At 43.5% G+C, this 22,138-nt stretch overlaps 1 protein-coding gene across 2 annotated transcripts in view; it reads left to right on the top strand.

Moving 5' to 3' along the window:
* Positions 1-328: 328 nt before the first annotated feature.
* The window catches only part of Stambp (STAM binding protein), a 28,772-nt gene continuing 6,962 nt past the window's right edge, over positions 329-22,138 (top strand). The window contains exons 1-7 of one of the 2 annotated variants that reach the window (XM_008852867.2): positions 329-422; positions 2,269-2,486; positions 12,672-12,747; positions 13,015-13,110; positions 14,746-15,112; positions 18,278-18,402; positions 20,133-20,270. In XM_008852867.2, coding sequence (XP_008851089.1) covers positions 2,284-2,486; positions 12,672-12,747; positions 13,015-13,110; positions 14,746-15,112; positions 18,278-18,402; positions 20,133-20,270 — 1,005 coding nt within the window. In that variant the 5' untranslated portion in view covers positions 329-422; positions 2,269-2,283. Of the gene's footprint in view, positions 423-835; positions 1,555-2,268; positions 2,487-12,671; positions 12,748-13,014; positions 13,111-14,745; positions 15,113-18,277; positions 18,403-20,132; positions 20,271-22,138 lie in introns of those variants that run through there. The other variant, XM_008852865.2, reaches the window with a different exon arrangement.

The following is a 22,138-nucleotide window of genomic DNA, read 5'->3' as shown; positions in this document are numbered from 1 at the left end:
TGACAGGGGGTGGCTGGGTGGCTTCTTGCAATGGGTGGTCAGTGAAGCTCTATCTAAAGAGGTGATGTCACCTGAAACGGGTGACAAGCTAAATCAGCAATCCCTCTTGGAATAATTTCTATGATGGAGGAGTTCTTGATAGGAATCTCCTACCCGAAATAAGAGTAATATTTTTTAAAAACAGCATTTGTTTGGTCATAGATTCCTTCATTTACTAGGTTCCTCGTTCTTCCGGGATCATTTTCCCTTAAGAGGATGACAGCTGTAGAGCTTGCTCCTCATTGGTGGACGATTCCAGCTCCACCCACCCGTTCCGCACACCAAGTGCTAAATCCTTGGAGAATAATTGACAGACTGGCGAGAGTAGGCGTGGCATCGGAGGTGACGTTTCCGGAAGCTCCGACTGTCATCCTACTGGAAAGGTGGGGACTGGTCCCCTAGAATGCTGTGGGACGGGGGCTTCGGGCGTGGACGGGTCCCTGGGATGTTGTGGGACGGGGGCTTCGGGCGTGGACGGGTCCCTGGGATGCTGTGGGACCGGGGGGCGGGGGTGCGGTGAGTGTGGGGCTTACAGCCCTCCGCTCCAGTTCCTGGCCTGCCCCGGTATACCCCGGCTGGTGCAGGACCTACCAGGCCCTGTGCTCAGCACTCTGCGTCCAAGAGACCTAAAACCTTCAATGAGTTCCTTCTGGGAAGGGTGCCGCCTGCATTGCTGCTCCATCCCTTCTCCACTGCACACGCACCTCTGCTCTCTCCTGCAGCTTCCCTTCGCCTCCTCCAATTCCCCGTCCCGGTTCTGTCTCCTTCCTTGTGAAAGTTGCCTTTTCCTCTGCAGTGTGGCTGAAGCCCTTGTTGCAGAACATCTCGCTGGCCTGGGCAGGCTGTTCCCTTATGCACCCACAAGGACCTCTCCTCCAGAGGTGCACAGATGTCCACATCCTGTTTCAGTGAGATCTGCTGGGTTGCTCAGAGGTCATCAGTTAGGGACCTTGTCAAGTTTAGATTAGCAAGAGGCTGTGTGCCAGTTGCAATGCCCCTGTGTTCCTAGCAGCCCCCAGCCTTTCCCAGGAGTAAGGGGGTAAGTGGGGAAACTATGTAGAGGTAATGCGACCCAAAGGTTGAAGAAAGATAAAGTAAAATTGGCCAAGACTGAACTATCGCTGGGGGCTGAACTGCCTCTGGGGGCGGGATGAACAGAACTGAGAAAAGCAATGGCTGAACAAAGAGAACTGTAGCCTGTGGGTCCCTGGGCAGGTGGGAATCCTGACTGAAGTCTAAGGTTGGGAGGAGTAGAGAATACAGATGGAAAGGCAAGAGGCACCCAAGACTCCAAGATGAGCTCTGCTGTAGCTGGCACATTCTAGAGATGGCTGGTTGGGTTGGGTGTAATTCAATACACACCAACTACCCAGATAGTTCTAGGAGATTATGAAGAATAATGGCATCATGGAGCTTGGAGTCTAAAAGCACAAGTATCTAGGAAAACCGTGGAATCACTGAAGTTGTAGACCCAATGTGAAGAAACGCCTAGAGATGCCCCTCCCCCAATCTGAGGTAAAATCTGCCGTTTTATTCAAGGAGTGCTTTGCTTGTGAAGATAAGTACATTCATGATTTCAAGCTCTAAAAACTTTGTCCTGAAAATGGTCAATGTCATGGACTGAACCAAATAGTGGTTTAGTGAGAAGAGTTATGAGCATCCATCCCCAGAACCGCTCCCCTAGCAAACTTTGTGCTCAAATAAGAGTGTATCACAGTAATATCACTTATTCTCAGATTAAAGAAAAACGATCCAACATGAAGTATGTAGTCATCTTCATGAAAATTCACTGAATTCACTCTGCCAGGTGAATTGTACTTGGGTGAGTGGAAGTTTCTGGACAAAGAAATAATGGATCAAATAGAAGATACTTGCTAATTCCCACAGGACTCTTGGCAGATCTCCTAATCACAGAGAATGATCAACTTAATGCCAGAACTCATTCACAGAACTCATTCATGCTTGCCCTATTTTTTTTTGTTTTGTTTTGTTTTTTTGTAGCATTGAACTATAGGACAAGAGTTGATTTGAGCCTGCCAGTCCCTGCTTCATGATTTGGGCTTTCTTGTGGGTAGGATGGAGAATTTATTTGATATGAACCATAGCATATGGTATTTCTTTTTCCTTAGTTTCTTCTTAGGGTAGAGTTTTGGGGTAGCCTGACTCTGAGCTGGACTGCTGAGATGGCAGGGCCCTGGTTGTAATGCTGTTTTCGGTTTTCTGTCACAGAACTACTTGGTCCTAATGTCTGACCATGGAGATGTCAGCCTCCCACCCCAAGATCGGGTGAGGATTTTGTCCCAACTTGGGAGTGCAATTGAATTAAATGAAGACATTCCACCCCGTCGCTACTTCCGCTCTGGAGTTGAGATCATCCGTATGGCATCAGTTTACTCTGAAGAAGGCAACATTGAACATGCCTTCATCCTCTACAACAAGTACATCACGTAAGACACTGTTTCCTTTTTCTTTCCATGACTGGCACCTCAATCACTCTGCCCTGGTGTTCACTTCTGCTGCTCACAGTTGCTAAAAGGACACTTCATATCATCATATTAATCATGTTTCCTGGCAGCTACTATGCATTGGTTATAGTTGCCATTCAAAGGTACCAGGATCAAAGTTTGTGTTGTCATGACTCAGCTCTTTGGCCCGTGCTCACATGGCCCAGCTTTTAGACAAAAGACTTAGTTAAACAAAACATGATCTGTATTGATGAGTGTTTTTACTATCCTTTCTCTAATAAGGCAGCCAATCACACAGTAATCTCTGGTTTCTAGTAGAGCTAAAATTCCTCTACCTATTTTGTAGCAAACCAAATGATACAGGAAACATGTTTTCTTAAACTTCACTGCATTCACAGAAATCACCAGATAACTATGGATGACCGGTGGTCTGTGTGGCTCACAATAAGACTTTCTCTGAGTTGTTCATCTTCTTTGGATAGGCAACAAATAGAAGATTTCAGGACTGTTATCAGGGAACAACTCCCACAGCCACAATGACAACAGTGACATGTGATTCAGAAAGGGAATGGTGGTACAGGTCTTACTGATAATTTAGTCTTGTCTTCAGTACACCAGGACCTTTACAAAGAGTTGCATGTGACTGAAAGGATCTCAGTGACTTGGAAGGTGCTTCCTCTAAATAATTTCATTGATCTTTGCAGATCTGTGTGCACTGAGAGGTGCATCACCCTCCCATTCTACACAGGAAGGAGCAAGCTCAGGGTTAGTGATGAGCTCATGTTCCGCAGTTTGCAGTGACACTTCCCAGGTTTTGCGAGTACTACTTCAGGGTTCCTTCTGGAGCATATGGTCTTTTTGTTTTCCCCATTGCATAGTGTTCTGTACTTGAAGGTAGTCTCTTGAGATCATAGAAAACCTCCCATCCATTCCTCTTCCCCTAAGACACTCACTCTGATCAGTTCTAGTGTGTCCTCACAGGCAGCCCTGTGCACATCAGGTATATCACATTAGGATCTTGATCACACATTCCTGTCAAGCAGGCTTTCTGACTACAGTTGTGAATGCCTGTTGGTCCTGGGACTGATGTGAATGTTGAAGGAAGTTTCCGAATCCCTAGTTTGTACCCACCACGTGCCAGTAGCACTCTAGTTGTAACAACCACCAGTGTCTCCAGACATTAACTGATGTTCTCTAAAAGGCAATACTGCCCCACTCAGAACTAATATGATGAAGAAAAGTACATGGAAGGATCTATGATGTGATTTGAGAGTGGAAGAAAGAAACTAGTGACTTCATTTCCTTTTTTGAAATTGAGGAATGTGGCCTGTTTCCTCAAAATTCTGGTAGTCCATCAATACCATCATGACCTGTCATATTGCCTCAGTATTAATAAAATTTCATAAAGTTTTATTTCTAGCTGGACTTTCTAGCTGGGTGTGGTGGTGCACGCCTTTAATCCCAGGCTTTTGCCTCCTGAGTGTTGTGTTTAAAAACATGTGTAATCATGCCCAGTCCTAAACTGTGGTTTCTTTACCTGCAAATGAGAGATATTAGAACTAGAGATAGGCCCACATATGCCCAAAATAAAATTCTTCCAAAATTATTATTTCTAGCTGGGTGTGGTGGTGCACGCCTTTAATCCCAGCACTTGGGAGGCAGAGGCAGAGGCAGGTGGATCTCTGTGAAACCAAGGCCAGCCTGGTCTACATACTGAGTTTCAGGCCTGCTGGAGCTACAGGGAGACCCTGTCTCAAAAAGACAAAAAATAAAAGTTATATTTCTTTTTCCATTGCTGTTAGAAGTTTTTAAATCCTAGGTTAAAGTACATGGTTTTTTCTGAGAAGTTTCTTTGTTCCTTATCTTCTTTGTATACTTGACTGTAGGAGAAAAACTATTCTTGTATAGTTCTGTTATCTTTCAGATTGTTCACTCAATGTTTCAATCTTGAAACTCTGAGTCCTGTTGCTTTTAGGAATCACTAATTGAAAAAGTTCAGTAAGATCAGTAAAATCATGGAGGTCCTCTACCTGGCATTTTCTAATGAGTCTTCTGAGCCCTCCTTCCCTATATAGAAAGTGCTTTTAGATGCACATGCACATCTACCCAGTACTGCATCAGACCCTAAATACATAGTGCTAAGTTAAGTGCTCTTCCCTTAGGTATAAACCGACAAGCAAATAAATACAGTTATATACTAAGATAACTGCAGACAACAAAGTGAGTGCTGTAGCTGAGAATAACCAGGGATATCTAATTGCATAGAGTAGCTAGGGCAATGTCTGCCTGACAAGGTCAGCTTTCCGCAGAGTCTTGCAGGATGCACTTGAGTTAATCGTGTCAGAAGCTGAACATTTAACACAGAGTTCAGCTTTTAGTAGGAAAGGCCTTAGCATATTTGGGGCTAGAATGTTCATTGTATTTGAAGTGCAGCAAGTGAGGAAGACAGTGGTGCTGGGCCATGTGGGTCTTCATCAGCAGGCTGTGGTAAGGAGCTGTCATTTATCTTTAGCAGCAGAAAGCCACTGAGAAGGTTTTTAAAAACACTTTTTGAATTTATTTAGTGTGTGATGTGATGGTGTGTATGTGTGTGTGTATGTGATGGTGTGTGTGTGTGTGTGTGTGTGTGTGTGTGTGTGTATCACAGTGCACATGTGGATGTCTGAGAACAACTTGAGGGAGTCATTTCTATCATGTGGGTTTCAGTGATGGAGCTCAGGCTGGCAGTCTCGACAGCAAGCACCTTTATTCATGGAGCCATCTTGTTGATCCCACTGAGAAGTTTTAAATGAGTTTGTGACCATTCTTTTTTCTTTTCTTCCTACCTTCCATCCTTCCTTCTCTCTCTCTTTTTAAAAAGATTTATTTTACTTTTTTAAAAATTTATGTGTATGTGCATATTTCTGAGAATGAGTTTGTGCATATGATTACAGGTGCCTGCAGAGGCCAGAAGTGGGTGTTGGATCCCCTGAAGCTGTAGTTAGAGGTGTTTTTAAGCTGCCAGTCATGGGTGCAGGGAAATAAATTTGCATCCTCTGGAAGAGCAGTACATACTCATAACCACTGAGCCTTCATTTGGTTTCTTGAGTTTAATGTAGCCCAGGGTAGCCTGGAACTTGCTATATACTTGAAATTGGCCTTGAACTTCTGAAAGATGAATAGACAGTAAGAAAGGGGAGGCACTGAGTAGAGCAGAAGTTGACAAACTTTCTCTAATGGGTAGATAGAAATTGTTGCTGTGGTGAGCCTATTTGATCATTTCAACCTCTGCTTCCTGGTATGAACGCAGCAAAGTAAGGGGCTGGAGAGATAGCTCAGCAGTTAAGAACACTGGCTGTTCCCAGACCCCACATGGTGGCTAACAACTGTCCGTAGCTCCAGTTCCATGGGATCTGACGCCTTCTTCTGACCTCCATGGGCATTGCATGACATGGTTGCACTTACGTACATGCAGGCAATACATATGAAATAAAAATAATAAAATATTTTTTAATAAGAAAGCAGCAAAGTGAATGGGTGTGGCTGGTTCCCATGACCTCCCCCCCTTTAAAATAATTTTTTGCTGAATTTTTGTGTAGTTCATACATAAAATGATCTTTACACCCCCTTCCCCTTTGGCATCCTCCCATAGCAAGCCCACTGGAGCTCTGTCATTTGTATTAAGGCCTATTATGTAAAGTTAGTGTTCAAAGATGTCCCTCAGTACAGGTTCATCCACCAAAGTTTAGTCAGCCTATCTAAAGTCTCTCTCTTCAAGATCAACTCTTCCTCACCCAGCAGTAATCAGCTGCTAATAATTCTTTGACTAAGATTGGGGCTTGCTGTTCATTTCCAGTTCTGTGCTGGGTTTTTGTCTGCCTAAGTTTGCATGGGTCTTGTGCATGCTGACACAATTGCTGTAGGTTTGTATGAGAAGGGTCCCTGGTGCCTGTAAGACTATTTCCATATAGTCATGCACCTCCTCCCTGGGTCTTACACTCTTTCCTCCCCCACCCCTCTTCCACAATGGTCCCTGAACCCTGGGTGGATGGACCTCAATATAGGAGACCTGTCCAAAGACCCACACTCTGTCAACTCTTAAATTCTCTGCATTTTGGCCATTTGTAGATTTTTGTGTTCCTGGCCCTCTGTTGCATGAGGGAGCTTCATTGATGAAAACTAAAAGATGAGTTAGTGTTCTCATCATCCCTTTTTCTGTGTTCTGTGAGCTTTAGGTGTAGAGGTTTCATCCTAGATGTGCCACTTAGACTTGGACAATTCACAGAGAATCTCTATGTGTGACCAGTGGTATAACTGTAATAATATCTGCCTGTTGAAAAAGAAGCTACTTTGATGGGTGGTGTCTGGGATACTTCTCTGTAAGTATAAGGCTCCATATTTTGCACATAGTAAGAAATTACATTTGTCTAGTGATACAAGAGCCTTGTGTTTTCTCTAAGATCTATGACCCCTCCAGCTATGTATATTTGGCTAGGTTTACAGTACCCTCCCATTGAGTGGGCTTTAAGTCCAATTAGATAGCTGTTGACTACCCCCAATATAAAAGTGCCACTACTGCACCAAAGTTGTTTGCTGTGCTGGTCATTGATGTGGTTTTAAGCCTTGAAGCTGGGGTTGGACCATCGATTGATGTACCAGCTTGTGTAGTGCTCTCCAAAGCTATGAGAGCTAGCCTTCAGGGGAAGTGGCTTCCAGGTCAGCTCCAGTTCCATTAGTCCAAATCCTGTGTCCAAAGTATGTCTTGTCTTCAGCAATAGGGTCTTACCATCAAGTTCTGGGAGGCAATCAAGGACTGTGGCAATACCCTATGTAATTTTGGGAGTCTCTTGGACTATCCTGGCCAACAACTCAAAGGAAGGTTTCTCCTGTCTGGCACTGTTTCTTGTTATGTAGTCTTCAGCTGTACTCACGGACTCATGTAGGGATATTGTATGTGTAATTTTCAGTAGGTTTTAGGACTAATACAATTCCCTCCGGTTTTTTTATACAGCTAGGCACTATTTATGTCTACTCTTCCCCTCTCTGTCTTATCCTCCCTCCCCACCCTTCCCATTTAAAGTGTCCCATGACACCCCTGACTGTATTTTTACAGGAATAGATGGATACCTGGATTTGGTCTATTAGCTGTACTTTCCCAAGCTTTGGTGTAGACAGCTTTTTGGAGAAGTTTGGTTAGGATGCAAAGTAGAAAAATGGAGAAGACCCTGAAGAGAGACAAGAAGTACAGATGTGTACATCTGTATTTTAAGATGGAAATTCTAGAGCATGGTTTTTCCATCCAGAAAAGATCCTGTGAAAAAGTAGAGGCTAATGGTCCAGAAGACAGCGTTAACTGTAACAACAAGCTCATAAGAAATCAAGAGTCAATGGAGAGATGGCTCAGTGGTTAAGAGCACTGGCTGTTCTCCAGAGAACCCAGGTTTGGTTCCCAGCACCCACATGGCAGTTAACAACCATCCATAACTTCAATTCCAGGGGCTCTGACATCTTCTGGCCTCCCAGGCAATTCATACACATAGTATACTTACATGCAGATAAAATATTCATACACATAAAATAAAAATAAATAAATGAATTTTTAATTAAATAAAAAGAGTCCAGGGAGGACTGGGGATGGAACTTCATGGTACAGCACTTGCCTAACATGTTCAAGACCCTGGATTTGATCCCCAGAGCCAATAATAATAATAGATGCAGTCCTAGATTGCTTTCTGTTACTGTGATAAAACACCGACAAAAAGCAACTTGGGGAGTAAAGGGTTTATTTCATCAAATTCTGCTCAGCTATTTTCTTATATAGACCAGGCTCACCTTCCCAGGGATGACACCACCCACAGTGGGCTAGGGTCTTCTGTATCAACCAGCAATCAAGAAAATGCCCCACATACATGCCCATAGGCCAGTCTGATGGAAGCAACTTCTCAAATGAAAGTCCCTCTTCCCAGGTGACTATTTTGTGTCAAATTGACAAAAAAACTAACCAGCACAGATACTTTAGAAAATAATTATTTTATATGACCTGGTATTAGTTTGAGTGACAAATATCAGTGTTAGTAGTGAGGCTGATAGGGAGGAGGGTTTGTCCCTTTACAAGGTGTTCCACATAGAGGACCGTTTAATATGGAAAACTAGCCTGGGGCAAAGTTATGGATGAGGGATTTGTATTTAATTTGCTTGATTTGTTGGATTTGGGATTTAATTTGGACCTGCATTGGGTTGCCTGAGCCTGACCCAATAAATGTAACTATCTTCATTTTTCTGACACTTGCCTCAAGACCCTGATTCTGAGTCTGTAACCCAACAAGCTGCAGTTGCCGAAAAGTTCTAGCCCAGTGAGTCTCAACCTGTTTCTCTGCCATGTTTTTCTTGGTATATTCCTGCCTGTATATACCAAGTGGCTCACTTTGCCAGTTACTACAGCTGTGGGGAGAGGAGGGAGGAGGGTAGACAGCTACCTTACCACCTCTCTTCCTCCCCAACTCTTGAGAATCTTGTTCTACACCTTTTGTGGCAGGATTTAAAAGGCATGTCTGTCCTTTTTCCCAGAGCAGTTCAGGCATCTTAATGATCTCAGGCATATCTGCCCCCCACCCCCCAGTAGTTTCCCTGCTGAAGGAATGTGTTGTCTTTTGCAGACCCCAGTATAGAAGAAAGATTTTCTGCATGTGAAATCAGTACATACTTTCATGATGAGCATAGACAGTAAGCCAGCCCAGGGATTCTTTCACAGCTTTTTATGGACATCAACGGGACTGCACAGAAGGAACTTAGAATATTCAGGCAGTTCTGGCCCGTTGTGTGAGCTTCCTCTAACACAAACCCTCTTTTTCAAAATGAAGTCACCTGTATTGAAGGCATTTACTGGGATTGGGGTTCATAGACTAAAGAAGGTCCTCTTGTGCTCATGCTCACTTTACTGGTTAACTTTGAAAACTGTGATGAGGATCTTTAATACATCCTATTGTAGAATATCTGCTTGGTTTTTTAAATTAGTTGTTTTCATAGAAAATTAATACTTGTTAATGATAATTTTTTCAAACATTAGAAGGGGAAGTATTAAAGCAAAAAAATAAGCCTCAAGCTGGTGAGATGACTCAATGGTAGGTTTGTTGCACAAGCCTGATGACCTGGGTTTGATCCCTGAAACCCACATAAAGGTAGAAGGAGACTCCACAAAGTTGTCCTCTGATCTCCATACATGTGCTGTGGCATGTATATGGCCACACACACAGTAATAGTGCTAATAATAATAATTACTATTATTATTATTTTTGTCTTTTTAAGACAGGGTCTCCCTGTAGCTACAGCTAGCCTGGAACTTGCTATGGAGACCAGGCTGGCCTAGATCTCACAGAGATCCACCTGCCTTTGCCTTCTGAGTGCTGGGTTTAAAGGCGTACAGCTAAGAACAAGTAATCAAAGAAAAAAAGAAGTCCCATCTACCATAGGTGGAAACAGATATGTACTTGTGCATACAAGACAATGTTTACATATGTGCAAGCACCCTTGATATTTGAAGCATGAATAGGATCATGGTCTATATTCTATTCTGAACTTGTCCTTTAACAATAACAATATAGTGTCTTTCCAAATGGAGACACATGAAGTCTTCTCTGTTTACCCAGAACAGTCTTCTCTCAGATCTCTTCACTGCCTATTCTCTTCTAGTCCCAACTCAGATGCTTTCTCTTACTGATGCCTCCCTTAGCTACTCCATCTAAAATTTCACCCCCCCCAGTCAATTCCTGTCCCCTTTCTCTATTAGTAACAACCTTCCTAGCCCTGACTCTCTAACATACTTTTTGTTTTCTATATTGTCTTTTCCCCATTGTAAGGGGAAATTTTTGAGTGGGTCATTTACTACCATATCCCCAGCCTTTAAAGCAATGCTTGTTTCCATATAGTAGATGCCCATTTTGTGAATGAGTGAGTGACTGATGATGGGTTCACATTTGGATACACCATGATTTATTAAATTATTCTGTATGATGGGCATTGTTTTGTTTTCCCTGCTTTTGTGAATAATTCCATATTGAATCTTCTTAGATTTATATCTTCATATACACATATATATCATGTGATATATATGGATATGCACATTTTAATTTTTGAATATTGTCTCCCATCTTTTTTTCCCCTAAGAAGAAAGGTTAGATAGATTTACAGTCTTGCTAACACCCTATTAGGACATGCATTTCCTATACCTGTACTTATGGCATAATCTACCTTTAAGTCTTTGCCAGTCTGATGGCTAAAATGGCATCACACCTTCATTAGAATTTTTTTCATCAGAGGTGAAGCTGAGCATCATTCATATATTTACTCACCTTTTATCTTTTGCCATTTATTTCTTCTTTTTCTACTGCGCTGTGAGGTAGTTTTGCTGATGTGCCTTTGTTTTCATGTGTTTTCTTTCTCTAGGCTGCAACCAGATATAATCCAGAGAACAACCATCTGGGCGACTGCTGTGTTATGCTGTGCCCTGGTGTTAGATCTTTGTGATTATTCTCATTCTCATCTTTTGTTTGTTTATTTGCTAATAGCAATGATCATGAGCGCACAGCAGATGCTGGCTGTATGCTAGGCACGTGCTCAACACATTAATTTTTTATTTTTTAAAAAAATATTTTATTTATCGAACCCAGGTCCTCTGCAAGAGCAGTCAGTGCTCTTAACTGCTGAGCTATCTCTCCAACCCACATGGCAGCTACAAACCATCCTTAACTCCACCAGTTCCAGGGGAATCCAAAGCCCCCTTCTGACCTCAGTGGCATTGCATGATACGGGTGCACTCATATACATGCAGGCAATACACTCATACACATAAAATAAAAATAACAAATAAAATATTTTTAAAATATATTTTATTTATTTTTGTTTTATGTGTATGAGTGTATCACATGCATGTGTATAAGTGCACCCATGTTGTGCAATGCCTGTGGAGGTTAGAAGGAGGCGTTGGATCCCCTGGAACTGAAGTCATGGATGGTTGTTAGCCACCATGTGGGTTCTGGGACTCAAACTCAGGTCCTCTGCAAGAGCAGTCAGTGGTCCCAACCACTAAGCCATCTCTCCAGCCCCTTTTTTTATTTTTTAACTAAACTTTATTTATTATTATTATCATTATTAATTAGTGGAGGGGGCATGCCATGGTGCATGTGTGGAGGTCAAAAGACAACTTTTGAGAGTTAGGTCTCTCCTTCCAGTGATGGAACACAGGTTCTTAGGCTTATATGGCGAGTGCTGTTACCCAATGAGCCATCTTGCCAGTCTATGCACTTTGTTTATAAGTAAGTCTATGATTTCATGTTGGGCTGCCTTCATGGTAACCCTTAGTTACATTCAGCCTGTGGACCACTGGCTGGGCATGCCTGATAGCATTCCCATGCTTGGTTTGATGCAAAGGGATTTTCTTCTCTGAAGGAATGTGAGTCTCAGGAAAAAATTTAAGAGATCAAGGTCACAAGAGCAATAATAAACATGTTTTTCTCTTAGACTTCTGCCCCTGGCTGCCTGCGTTCTCTGAGGGATGTTTTGTATGCTTTCCTGTCATATCACCAGAAAAGGACATCTTTCTTTAGAGTTTCATTTTAGAGAAAAGACAGGCTTTTATTTTAGTTTGGTTTGGGGTTTAGTGCAGACTTTTTTTTCCTTTTATTTTTGAGACAATCTTACTATGTAGCTCAGACTGTTTTCAAACTCACGATGCTTCTACCTCTGCCTCTTGAATGGTAGGATTACAGGCACCAGCAAGTATCACATCCTACTTGGCCATTTTTTTTTTTTTTACATTTATTGGGAGGGTAATGTGGTGCTTGTGGAGGTCAGAGGACGACTTGCAGGAACTGGTTCTCTTCTTCCGCTATATAGGTTCTGGGGACTAAACTCAGAGCCTCAGGCTTGGTGAAAAGTACCCAAGCCAGCACACTGTCCCATATTGGTCTTATTTTCTCTTTATAGTCCCTACCACTGTCTGATTCCACAACAATATGATTTCTTGGAAGAAGGGAACTTTTTCTGAAATTGTAGAGGATGGGGCTTGATGGGTGTGTTTGTTCTCACTCCACACCTTTGGACACCCTTAATGCAGTAGCCACATCACCTCAGGGCCTTGGGGGCATTTGGACATTTTCTGTGCATTCTGATCATTTTAAACTGTTTCTTTAGACTCTTCATTGAGAAACTCCCCAAACACCGAGACTACAAATCAGCTATCATTCCTGAAAAGAAAGACACAGTCAAGGTGGGTCTTTGTTTTCATTGTTGTCCATCTCTACGCTTCAGAGTATCACAGACCAACTGAAATACAGCAGACCATGCATCTGAGCATCAGAATGAGAGAGAAGTGCTAAGGCTACCTCTTCAGTGCGGTACACAGCAGCGGGATAGCAGGGTATTGGGGTTTCAAATCATGTGTGAGACTTTGCTGCCACTCCTGACTTAAGTTTTCTTTCTCTTTTAGGTGACATTAGAATTGTTTTTAATTCTTAGTTTCTGTTTTTTATCTCAGAAATTAAAAAACGTTGCTTTCCCTAAAGCTGAGGAACTCAAGACTGAACTGTTGAAAAGATACACCAAAGAATATGAGCAGTATATAGCAGATAAGGTCAGTGTTCACAGCACAAAGAGAAGGGAAGGGATACTGGTTTCCTAGGCTGGGCCCTTGGATGGTGCTGTGCTGTATCAATGGATTCTGTGACTTTAATATACTAGTTCTTTTGGCAGGAACAAAGGCCAGTCACCCAAGAAAGTATGGTGAGATAGAAAGCTCTGACAAATTCAGCCTAGCTGTCCAAGAGGGTAGTAGGGACCAAAATCTGTTACCTTTCTGCCATAGCTAGAGCAAAAAGCCCAACCTCAGTGAAAATCCTCATGAGAACATAGCTTTGTGGCTCATGAGATTGGGAAGTTTGGTTCAGTTGAGGCTGTATCTAAGGCTGTTTGTAGTAGTTGATCTTTCCAGTAGTTTTCATTGGATCTTGTTAGGATGAGTCAGTTTGAGCTTATAGAGAAACACGCAGGGCTTCCCAGTGGTCCTGTGTCATATGTAATTAGGCACTATATATACCTACACGCTATTGTATAGCTGACTGCTGGGCTGTTCTGCATGTAATTGTTGACAGCAGAAGGCTAAACAGCTAGCTCTAAGCTGTATGAGAGAAATGTACCCCTGTATATTTCTAGATATTGAATGAGTAGAAACAGGAGTTTATTACTTGGTATTTGTTAGTTTAAATGAAATTATCATCAGAAAAATTTTGGGGGCCCCCGACATAAAGGGTATAAGTTTGGATTTAATTTGATTTTCTAGTCCTGCTTGGGATACAGAATATATATGCACAATTAGAGACTAGATGGTGCAGGCCATGTGATACAGACAGTTAAGTTGCATCAAGATTCAAGTAAATAATAAAGTACAGTAGATAACAGGTGCCTTAGTTACTTTGTTGTTAATGTGATAAAGTACCCTTAAGAAAGCAAGTTAAGGGAAAAAGTGTTTACTTTAGCTTACAGTTCAAGGGAAGTCAAGACAGTGGGAACCTGAAGCAGCTAATCACGTGGCATCCACTGTCAAGAAACAAGGAGGGGCCCACGGGATGCCTCAGTGAATAAAAGCACTGGCCCCCAAGCCCAATGACCTGTGTTAAGTCTCTAGACCCACATCACAGAAGCAGAGAACTGATTCCCACAAGTTGTCCTCTGACCTCTACATACAGGCCATGGTATACATGCTCCACCCACAATCAATTAATCATACATTCAGTCAACCATGTGATAAAAAAAAATTTTAATTAAACATAGAGCATGAATGGATGCATGTTAGTGCTCAGCATACTTTCTCCATTTCACAGTCCAGGATTCCCTACACAGGGAATGGTTGCCCGGCAATTACGATGGGCCCTCCCACATTAGTTAACATAATTAAGATAATCCCCTGAAGACATTCCCAGAGCCCTGTCTCTCAGATGATTCTAGATTATGTCAAGATTAAAACACTAATCATCACACTAGAGTACTTAGAAAATTGGGGCTTTAACTATCCTTGAAGATAAGAATATGTCAGCTTGGTAGAATGGGGTGGTTGGTGACTCTACACCATGGTTCTCAGGATACGAAGGGAAGCATGAATTCTGGGTTGAGAAGTCAGACCAGAGAACTACATTTTGGACATCTCCATGCAGAGAAGGCTTATTCTCCTGAGATGTTAATTATTGGCCTAAATCCTTTTCTTGCTCTGTAGAAGAAAGAAGAGGAGGAACTTGCCCGGAACATTGCCATCCAGCAAGAGCTGGAAAAAGAAAGACAGAGAGTTGCTCAACAGAAGAAGCAACAGTTAGAGCAGGAGCAGTTCCATGCCTTTGAGGAGATGATCCAGAAGCAGGAACTGGAAAAAGAACGGCTAAAAATTGTCCAAGAGTTTGGGAAGGTGGACCCTGGCCCAGGTGGGCCACTGGTACCTGACTTGGAAAAGCCTTGTGTAGATGTGGTTCCCACCTCACCTTTCCAATCCACACAGACTTCAGACCGTAACACAACTATAAGGTCAGCTAAGCCACCCGTGGTGGACAGGTCCCTGAAACCTGGAGCACTGAGCATCATAGAAAATGGTGAGTCCCCTAGCTAAGGTCCTCTTCCATCTCTTTTGCTTCCATGGTCTACTTACTTGGCTCTAATGACAGAACCTTGTGTGATATGTACTGTCTTTCTGTGTCCTGCCACACTCTGTTGTAAAAGTAGCCTTTAACTTACTTTGAATTGGGTCAGATTTCTGAAGAATTCTTGGAAGTCAGACCCTTAACTTTTAAGGTTCTGCAGAGATTTGGATTGTTCACTGAACTAGAGGTCATAGGTAGCTTGTTGTAGAACAATTTTGAAATTAGTACCACTGTGCAAATCAGCGACTTACTTAAAAAAAAAAAAAAAGACAGAGGGCTATGGAGATGACTCAGTTCCTAAAGTGCTTGCCATGCAAGCATGAAGGCCTCAGTTCCTATCTCCAGCATCCATGTTTTAAAAAAATTAAAAATAAAAGCTGGGTGCAGTGGAAGTCCTCTCTAACACCAGTGCTGAATGGTAGAGACAAGAGGACCCCTGAAGCTAACTGAACAGCCAGTCTACCTAAATTAATGAGCCCAGGTTCAGTGAGACCCTGTCTCAAAAAATAAGGTGGAGGCCAGCAAGATGGCTTAGTGGATAAAGGTGCTTTCCACCAAGCCTGACAACCTGAGTTTGATTCCCAAGACCCTACATGGAGGAAAGAGAAAGACAATTTACCCACGTTGTCCTCTGACCTTCACACATATGACATAGGGCCCATGCCTACACACAGACAGACACATACATGATAAATAAATAAACAAATAAATAAATAAGTAAATAAATAAATGTAAAAAATAATACAGTAGAGAACAGCTGAAGAAGATACATAACATCAACCTCTAACCTCCACGTGCATGTACACATACACCCACACAAAAGGCAGGCTACTGGATTGTGCAGACAACGTTCCTAACCTATAATGAGCTTAGTCAGTGTGAACACTGTGCATTGCAGATTCTTTCATAAACTTTACTGGCTCTCTTTCCCCCTCTTGTCAACAGTTGGATGATCCAGAAAATAGTAATGGGGTGGAATGATGAGAAAACCTCGTCAGATTAAATTGGGAGAGTAGGAATCAACTTTTGAGAACCAGTCATTTAAAGAAGCCAACTTGGTGGAGATCCAGTTTCCAAGGCCTGTAAGAAGAGAAGGAAGCTGGGCTGGGAGGCTTGGCCTTCACGCCTCCCTCCTCCCATTTACTAGAAGGTCCCATCTGCCTCTGCTCTTCCTTCCTGCATGTTCCTCCGGCATGCTTGGGGGAACACTCCCTAGACGGTCTTGCCCAGAGCTTTCTTAGCATTTGCCTTCTATCTAAACGCTGTTTCTGCCTTCCCTGAATTCTCCAGTTCCTCTGCCTTAGTTCAGATTGAGTCAATCCTCTGCAAAACTGCCAGAGCTCTTTTTATCTCGAATACAAATTATTCACTTCCCAGAGCGTGTGGTCATTTGTGAATAACTAGATTTTAACTTCCTGCAGGTGAGCTCTTGAGACCTTCTCATATTGTGTGCCCTGTGGGCCGAGCACAGTGTCTACTGAGAATGGACTCTGGATGACTGGATTGAAAGGACTGCCAAGCCTTTACCATCATCCTTAGACGCAGTCTTCATACCATTGTTGCTCCGTGTGTGGGTCTGCTCTGTTTCCCTCTGGAAGCTCTTGCCATTCAATGTGCAAATCTGGCACCACTTTTCTACTCCATTTTAATATGAAGATACGGCAGAGGAAGATCCTGCCTCACCTAGCTTGCTGGCTCTCACAAAGTTTCTCTGTGGAGTTCATGAACAGATCCTCTCAGCATTCTGGGCAGATTTTGTGAGCTGCTTTCTTAGTGTCTTCTTAGGAGACAAGAATGTTTTTTGTTTTTTTTTTTTTTAATGTGGTGGTGTTTAAACTTTCTCCTAAAAGACTAAATTCACAAGTGTATAACCACTCAAATCATTTTCCCTTGTAGGACATACTGTGCTGTTACTCTTTACAAGTCATACTCTCTGATACTGGGGTGGGGTGTGTGTGTGTGTGTGTGTGTGTGTGTGTGTGTGTGTGTGTGTGTGTGATTTGTATATTGATATGTGTGTTTGTGTGAGTGACTGTATATTTGGGCCTCAGCTTCCACCTTGGTTGAGACAGGGTCTCTGTTTACTGCTACATATGCCAGATGAGCTGGCCAAGGAGCTTGTGGGCATCCTCTTGTCTCTACCTCTCATCTCACTAAAGGAGCACTGACCTTATAGAAACGTACCACTGTACCTGGATTATACATAGGCTCTGTGGATTTATCACTTTGCTGGGCTCAGTCCACTAGCTGCTCTCACAGGTTAGAGTCTCGAGCTGCAGATTTCACAGGCTGCAGGTGTGTACTGAGAGCCCTGAAGTTCTAGGGTCTCAGGAGGCTGCCCCACTCTGGAAGTCTTGCCCCAGAGGGGATTCCCTGTGGTAGCTCTGCCCCTGTGGTGTCTCTGCCCAGGCCTCCAGTCTCTCTGCAACATTTTTTGAAATCTAAGTGGCGGTCCCTGTGGCCTCATGGTTCCCAGGGGAATCAATCAGTCTATGTGATTATGAAGACTAAGGAAGCCTACAACAGATTTTCTGCAAGGCAGGGAGTCTGGAATACTGATAGCATGGCTCAGTCTCTTCTCAAAGACCAGGGAAGCCAGTTGTGTGACTTTCAGTCTGAGATCTCAGAACTCAGGAAACCATCAGTGCACATCCTGGAGTCCAAAGGGCAGGAGATCTCAAGTTCTGATGTCTAAGGACAAAGGAAGAATGTGCTGCTTCTTAGATAGACAGATAGATAGGCTCCTTTCCTCTGCCTGTTTTGTCTGATCCAGCTCCCAGCTGGTTGTATGGTAGCCATGCTGAGAGTGGACATTGCCCCACAGTTCGTGCATCCACACACCAGTTTATTCAGGAATACTCCATGGTCACATCCAGAAACAATGCTTCATTCAGTCAAGCTCACACTAGTTCATAATCTCAGCTCCCAGTCACGGTGTCTAGAGTTGAAGAGACTTATGCCCCCTTTGTGGTACCCCCTTTGTGGTACCAGAAAGGAGAGGGACTCACAAAAGGAATCCTAGTGACTTCCCATTCTCTCCCAGGGCTGCCAGCTCTGATTTGTGCGTGGGGATACTTGGTGCTGTGGTCTCAGACTTTTCCCTTTTGTCCATTGCAGTTCCCACCATTGAAGGCCTGCGCCACATTGTGGTGCCCCGCAATCTTTGCTCGGAGTTTCTCCAGCTGGCCAGTGCCAATACTGCCAGAGGCATTGAAACTTGTGGAGTCCTCTGTGGAAAATTGGTAAAGAAATATAAACTTCTTCCTGAACTGAGACTATTTCTTCCTCCTTGGCCTTCTGTGACCCTCAGAGAAGATACCCAGGATCTGAGTCTGCACCAATCCCTCCATGGAGAGTGTATGACTGGTCACTTTCTGTTCTATGACAGTATTTGGTTGCTTTTCGGAATCCCTCAAGTTGAACTGATTGTTTTAATGTGATAGTTAGAAATACTTAATTCTGGGGTTTGGAAGATGGCTTAGTTGGTAAAGTGCTGGCCTTGCAAGCACAAAGACCTGCGATCCACTCCCAGGACCCATGTTTTTAAAAAAGCTAGTCATGGTAGCACAAGTTCTTAATTTTAGCACTAGGGAGGCAGACACAGGCAGCTATCCCTGGAGCTCCTGGCCAGTCAGCCTAACCTACTTGGCAAGTCCCAGGCCAGTAAGAGGCCCTGTCTCCTAAAAGGTGGTTGGCACCTGAAGAACAACATCCTGGGTTTTCCTTTGGCGCCACACCATCTGTAACTCCAGTTCCAGGGGATTTGGTGCCTTCTTCTGACCTCCACAGGCACTGTACCACACAGGTACACTTACACACATGCATGCAGGCAATACATTCATACACATAGAAAATAAAAATAAATATAAAAAATTGAGATCATGGCTTATGAGATGGCTCAGTAGGCAGCAGCTTGCTGCCAAGCCTCATGACCTGAGTTCAATCCCTGAGGTTGTCCAAGAGGTAGAAGGAGAGCTCCAACTCCCACAAGTTGTCCTCTCACCTTCACATGTATGCACAGAGGTGTTTGTGTACACACACACACACACACACAGAGGATGAAAAAATTCTAGGCAGGAGTCAGGCTCTTTCCTATAATCCCATCTCTTAGGAATCTGCAGCAGAAGACTTTCCACAAGTTTGAAGCTAGCTTCAGCTATATAGTGAGTTCTAGAATAATAGGAGCTACAGAGTGAGACAAGGTCAAAGGAAGGAAGGAGAGAAGGGAAGGAAAAAGGGGGGAAAGAGGTAGGGAGAGAGGGAGGGAAGGGAAACAAACTAACTTAATTTTATTAACTGAGCAGGAAATTCACTCATTCCCTTTATGTCCTGTTCTGAGCACATACTTGATGGTGAGCTGGGAATATAACATAGGTAAGGATATAAAGTGTGTTCACAAAGTGTTGAGTCACTTTGCAGAAATGGGAGACACACCAAAGGATAAGAGCATGCTGAACAGTGTGTGTAGGACAAGCTCTAGGAATGTTGAAGAAGCAAAGGCTCCTGAATGCAGAGCTTGAAGAACCTACTCTCAGTGCAGAGGGAATCAGTGAGTGACGTGGGAATGGACCTCACCTGGGCCTTAGAGGATGAGAACTGAACAGGGACGCTGCTTCAGACATGTGCAGGGAAGTGGGATGGGCCTCTCCCCAGAGCTTCTCAAGAGCCCTGAGCAGATGTGTGGACTGCTGCAGGAAGTCCCCCAGGGCTGTGGTGTTGGCCCAGCCTTTGCAATGAAGGTGTTCTGGGGTTTTGGAGGTCTTCTTAGTGCCTGTGGCTTTATCATTTGTGACTTTATAGTTTGCCAGCAATGTGTTTGAGCAGCCAAGGTTGTGAATCAGTGAGGTGAGGGACTCAAGGAGGACAAATAAGAGTGACTCTGGGTGGGGAGGGCCTTCACTCTCCACTGTTAGGACAGAGTGGTGTTGAGTGTGTGCCAGGGAATTGTGACCAGTTGTTTTCTCCTTTACAGATGAGAAATGAATTTACGATCACACATGTTCTCATCCCCAGACAAAATGGTGGGCCCGATTATTGCCACACAGAGAATGAAGAAGAAATTTTCTTCATGCAAGATGATCTTGGACTCCTCACTCTTGGTTGGATTCATGTAAGCAAATCTGACCTCTCTGAGGACTGAGCTTTTTTCTGTTCTGTTGGTAACACACTGCCTGCTTCTCTCTCTGAACAGTCTCCAACACACTTGACCACTAGTGCTCCGGCGCTGATTCATGGGCATTTCCTAGAATTTTTACATTTTTTCTAAACTATATTTTACTAAAATACTTCCCCAAGGCTGCAGTTTCCCTGTGAGGAAGAGGTAATAGGAAGCTGGCCTTGAATTTGTATGGACATTGGCCATAAGGACTGTACCTGTTATATACAAATGGCATTCCTAAAAGGTATGTGACTCAAACTTTTGTTAATAAGCCAAGGAAGTTCATTCAGATGGTATCATTTGGTCTTTATGCAGCCACCAAAACATGCTCCTACATGCCTGTGTATTTAAATGGTTGCACACTTCTAATAGTATTCAAGCAAAATAAATTTATTCTCCAAAGAGTAGATATTGCTTAATGTTTCTTTATATTGCTTTCAACCAGTCAAGCTCACAGACCAAGCTGCTTTTCATAGAACATGGCAGGTACAAGTTACAAACTGGCTACTTTCTAGATTGGAAAAATTATACATATTTGTAGGCCAGAACTTGGGAAGTGCTTACCTGTGAAGCAATCCCCTGTACCTTTTTATTCTTTTTCAAGTCAAGTACATAAATACCGATTTGTCTATTTACTATAGGAGATGACAGAGAAAACTTGTCATCTATATTCCTGGGGGCAGGAATGGGAGCTCACATAATGAGCAACTCTTCATGTGAGGCAGAGTGCACTCAGGGCCTCAAGAAGTGTCACCAGGGCACTGTGGAATTCAGAGGAAGCGGGCTCATACCTGACATGACTTCTGAGAACTTGGACTAGAGCGGCCAATGGGGAGCTCTGTGTGAGGGAGACAGCACTGGAAGAGGCACACTGTATTCCTGCAGCAGTGAGCAGTCCAGTTGGTGGGGATTTATGGTTCCTATCAGGAAAACATGGTACATAGGTGTTCATGTGATACATCAGAGCCATGTTCCGTGGAGTCTTGTGTGGAATGATGAAACAGTTGTGCTTTTGAGTAAAAGAACAGAAGGTTATTTGGGGTAGAACAATGATGTAATCGAAGCCATACTTCAGAAAAGTGCAAGTGAGGTTGTACACCTGGTTGAGGCAGGAGGTCATCAACGTTAGGGTGCTGCTAACAGCCAATGATGCTGAGACGGTGAAAGCAGTGTGTTTGAGAATGTGGGATGAAGATAGAAGTTGACAAGAAACAGAAGGCAGAGGCAGGCGGATCTCTGGGAGTTCAAGGCCAGCCTGGTCTACATTGCAAGTTCTAGGCCAGCTGGGGCTCTAGGGAGACCCTGTCTCAGAAAGACAAGAAAAAAAAAGTTGACAAGAAAAAGCTGACATCTCCGATTTCAGGTTTCGCTCATGGGGTGGCAGCGAGCCTCTTTTAAGCAGGAGTAGGGCATCTAGAGGACTGCCTGTGGACGTGTTCAGTCTGCACATGCGCATGTCGAATTTAAGGTACCTGCAAGATAACCAGTCAAGGCAGTTGGAAGCAGGTACTCGGAAGCAAGGTCAAAGCAGGAGAGCAATCTCGGAGGCTTCTGGACTGAGCTGTCTCAGAGGCCTTGAAAGTGGGGAGAAGCAGCTAGGAGACTGAGGGGTGCAGAAAAGACAGGAGTTAAAGAAATGAGGATGTGAGAGAGTGAGGGCTGTGTGGACATGAAAGTGACAGACAGGGACACTGAAGGAGGGAACTCAGGAGGCACGCCTGTGTCTGTTGCCAGCACGAAGAAGACTCAGATTGCCTGCTGGAGTTGTGAGCTCATTGAGGCTATCTGAATAGTGGATGGCCATGGTAGACAGAGACTGT

The sequence above is a fragment of the Nannospalax galili genome, unplaced genomic scaffold (assembly GCF_000622305.1).
Source record: "Nannospalax galili isolate Female #2095 unplaced genomic scaffold, S.galili_v1.0 scaffold527, whole genome shotgun sequence".
NCBI lineage: Eukaryota > Metazoa > Chordata > Mammalia > Rodentia > Spalacidae > Nannospalax > Nannospalax galili.
This window is presented reverse-complemented; position numbering and strand designations above follow the sequence as displayed.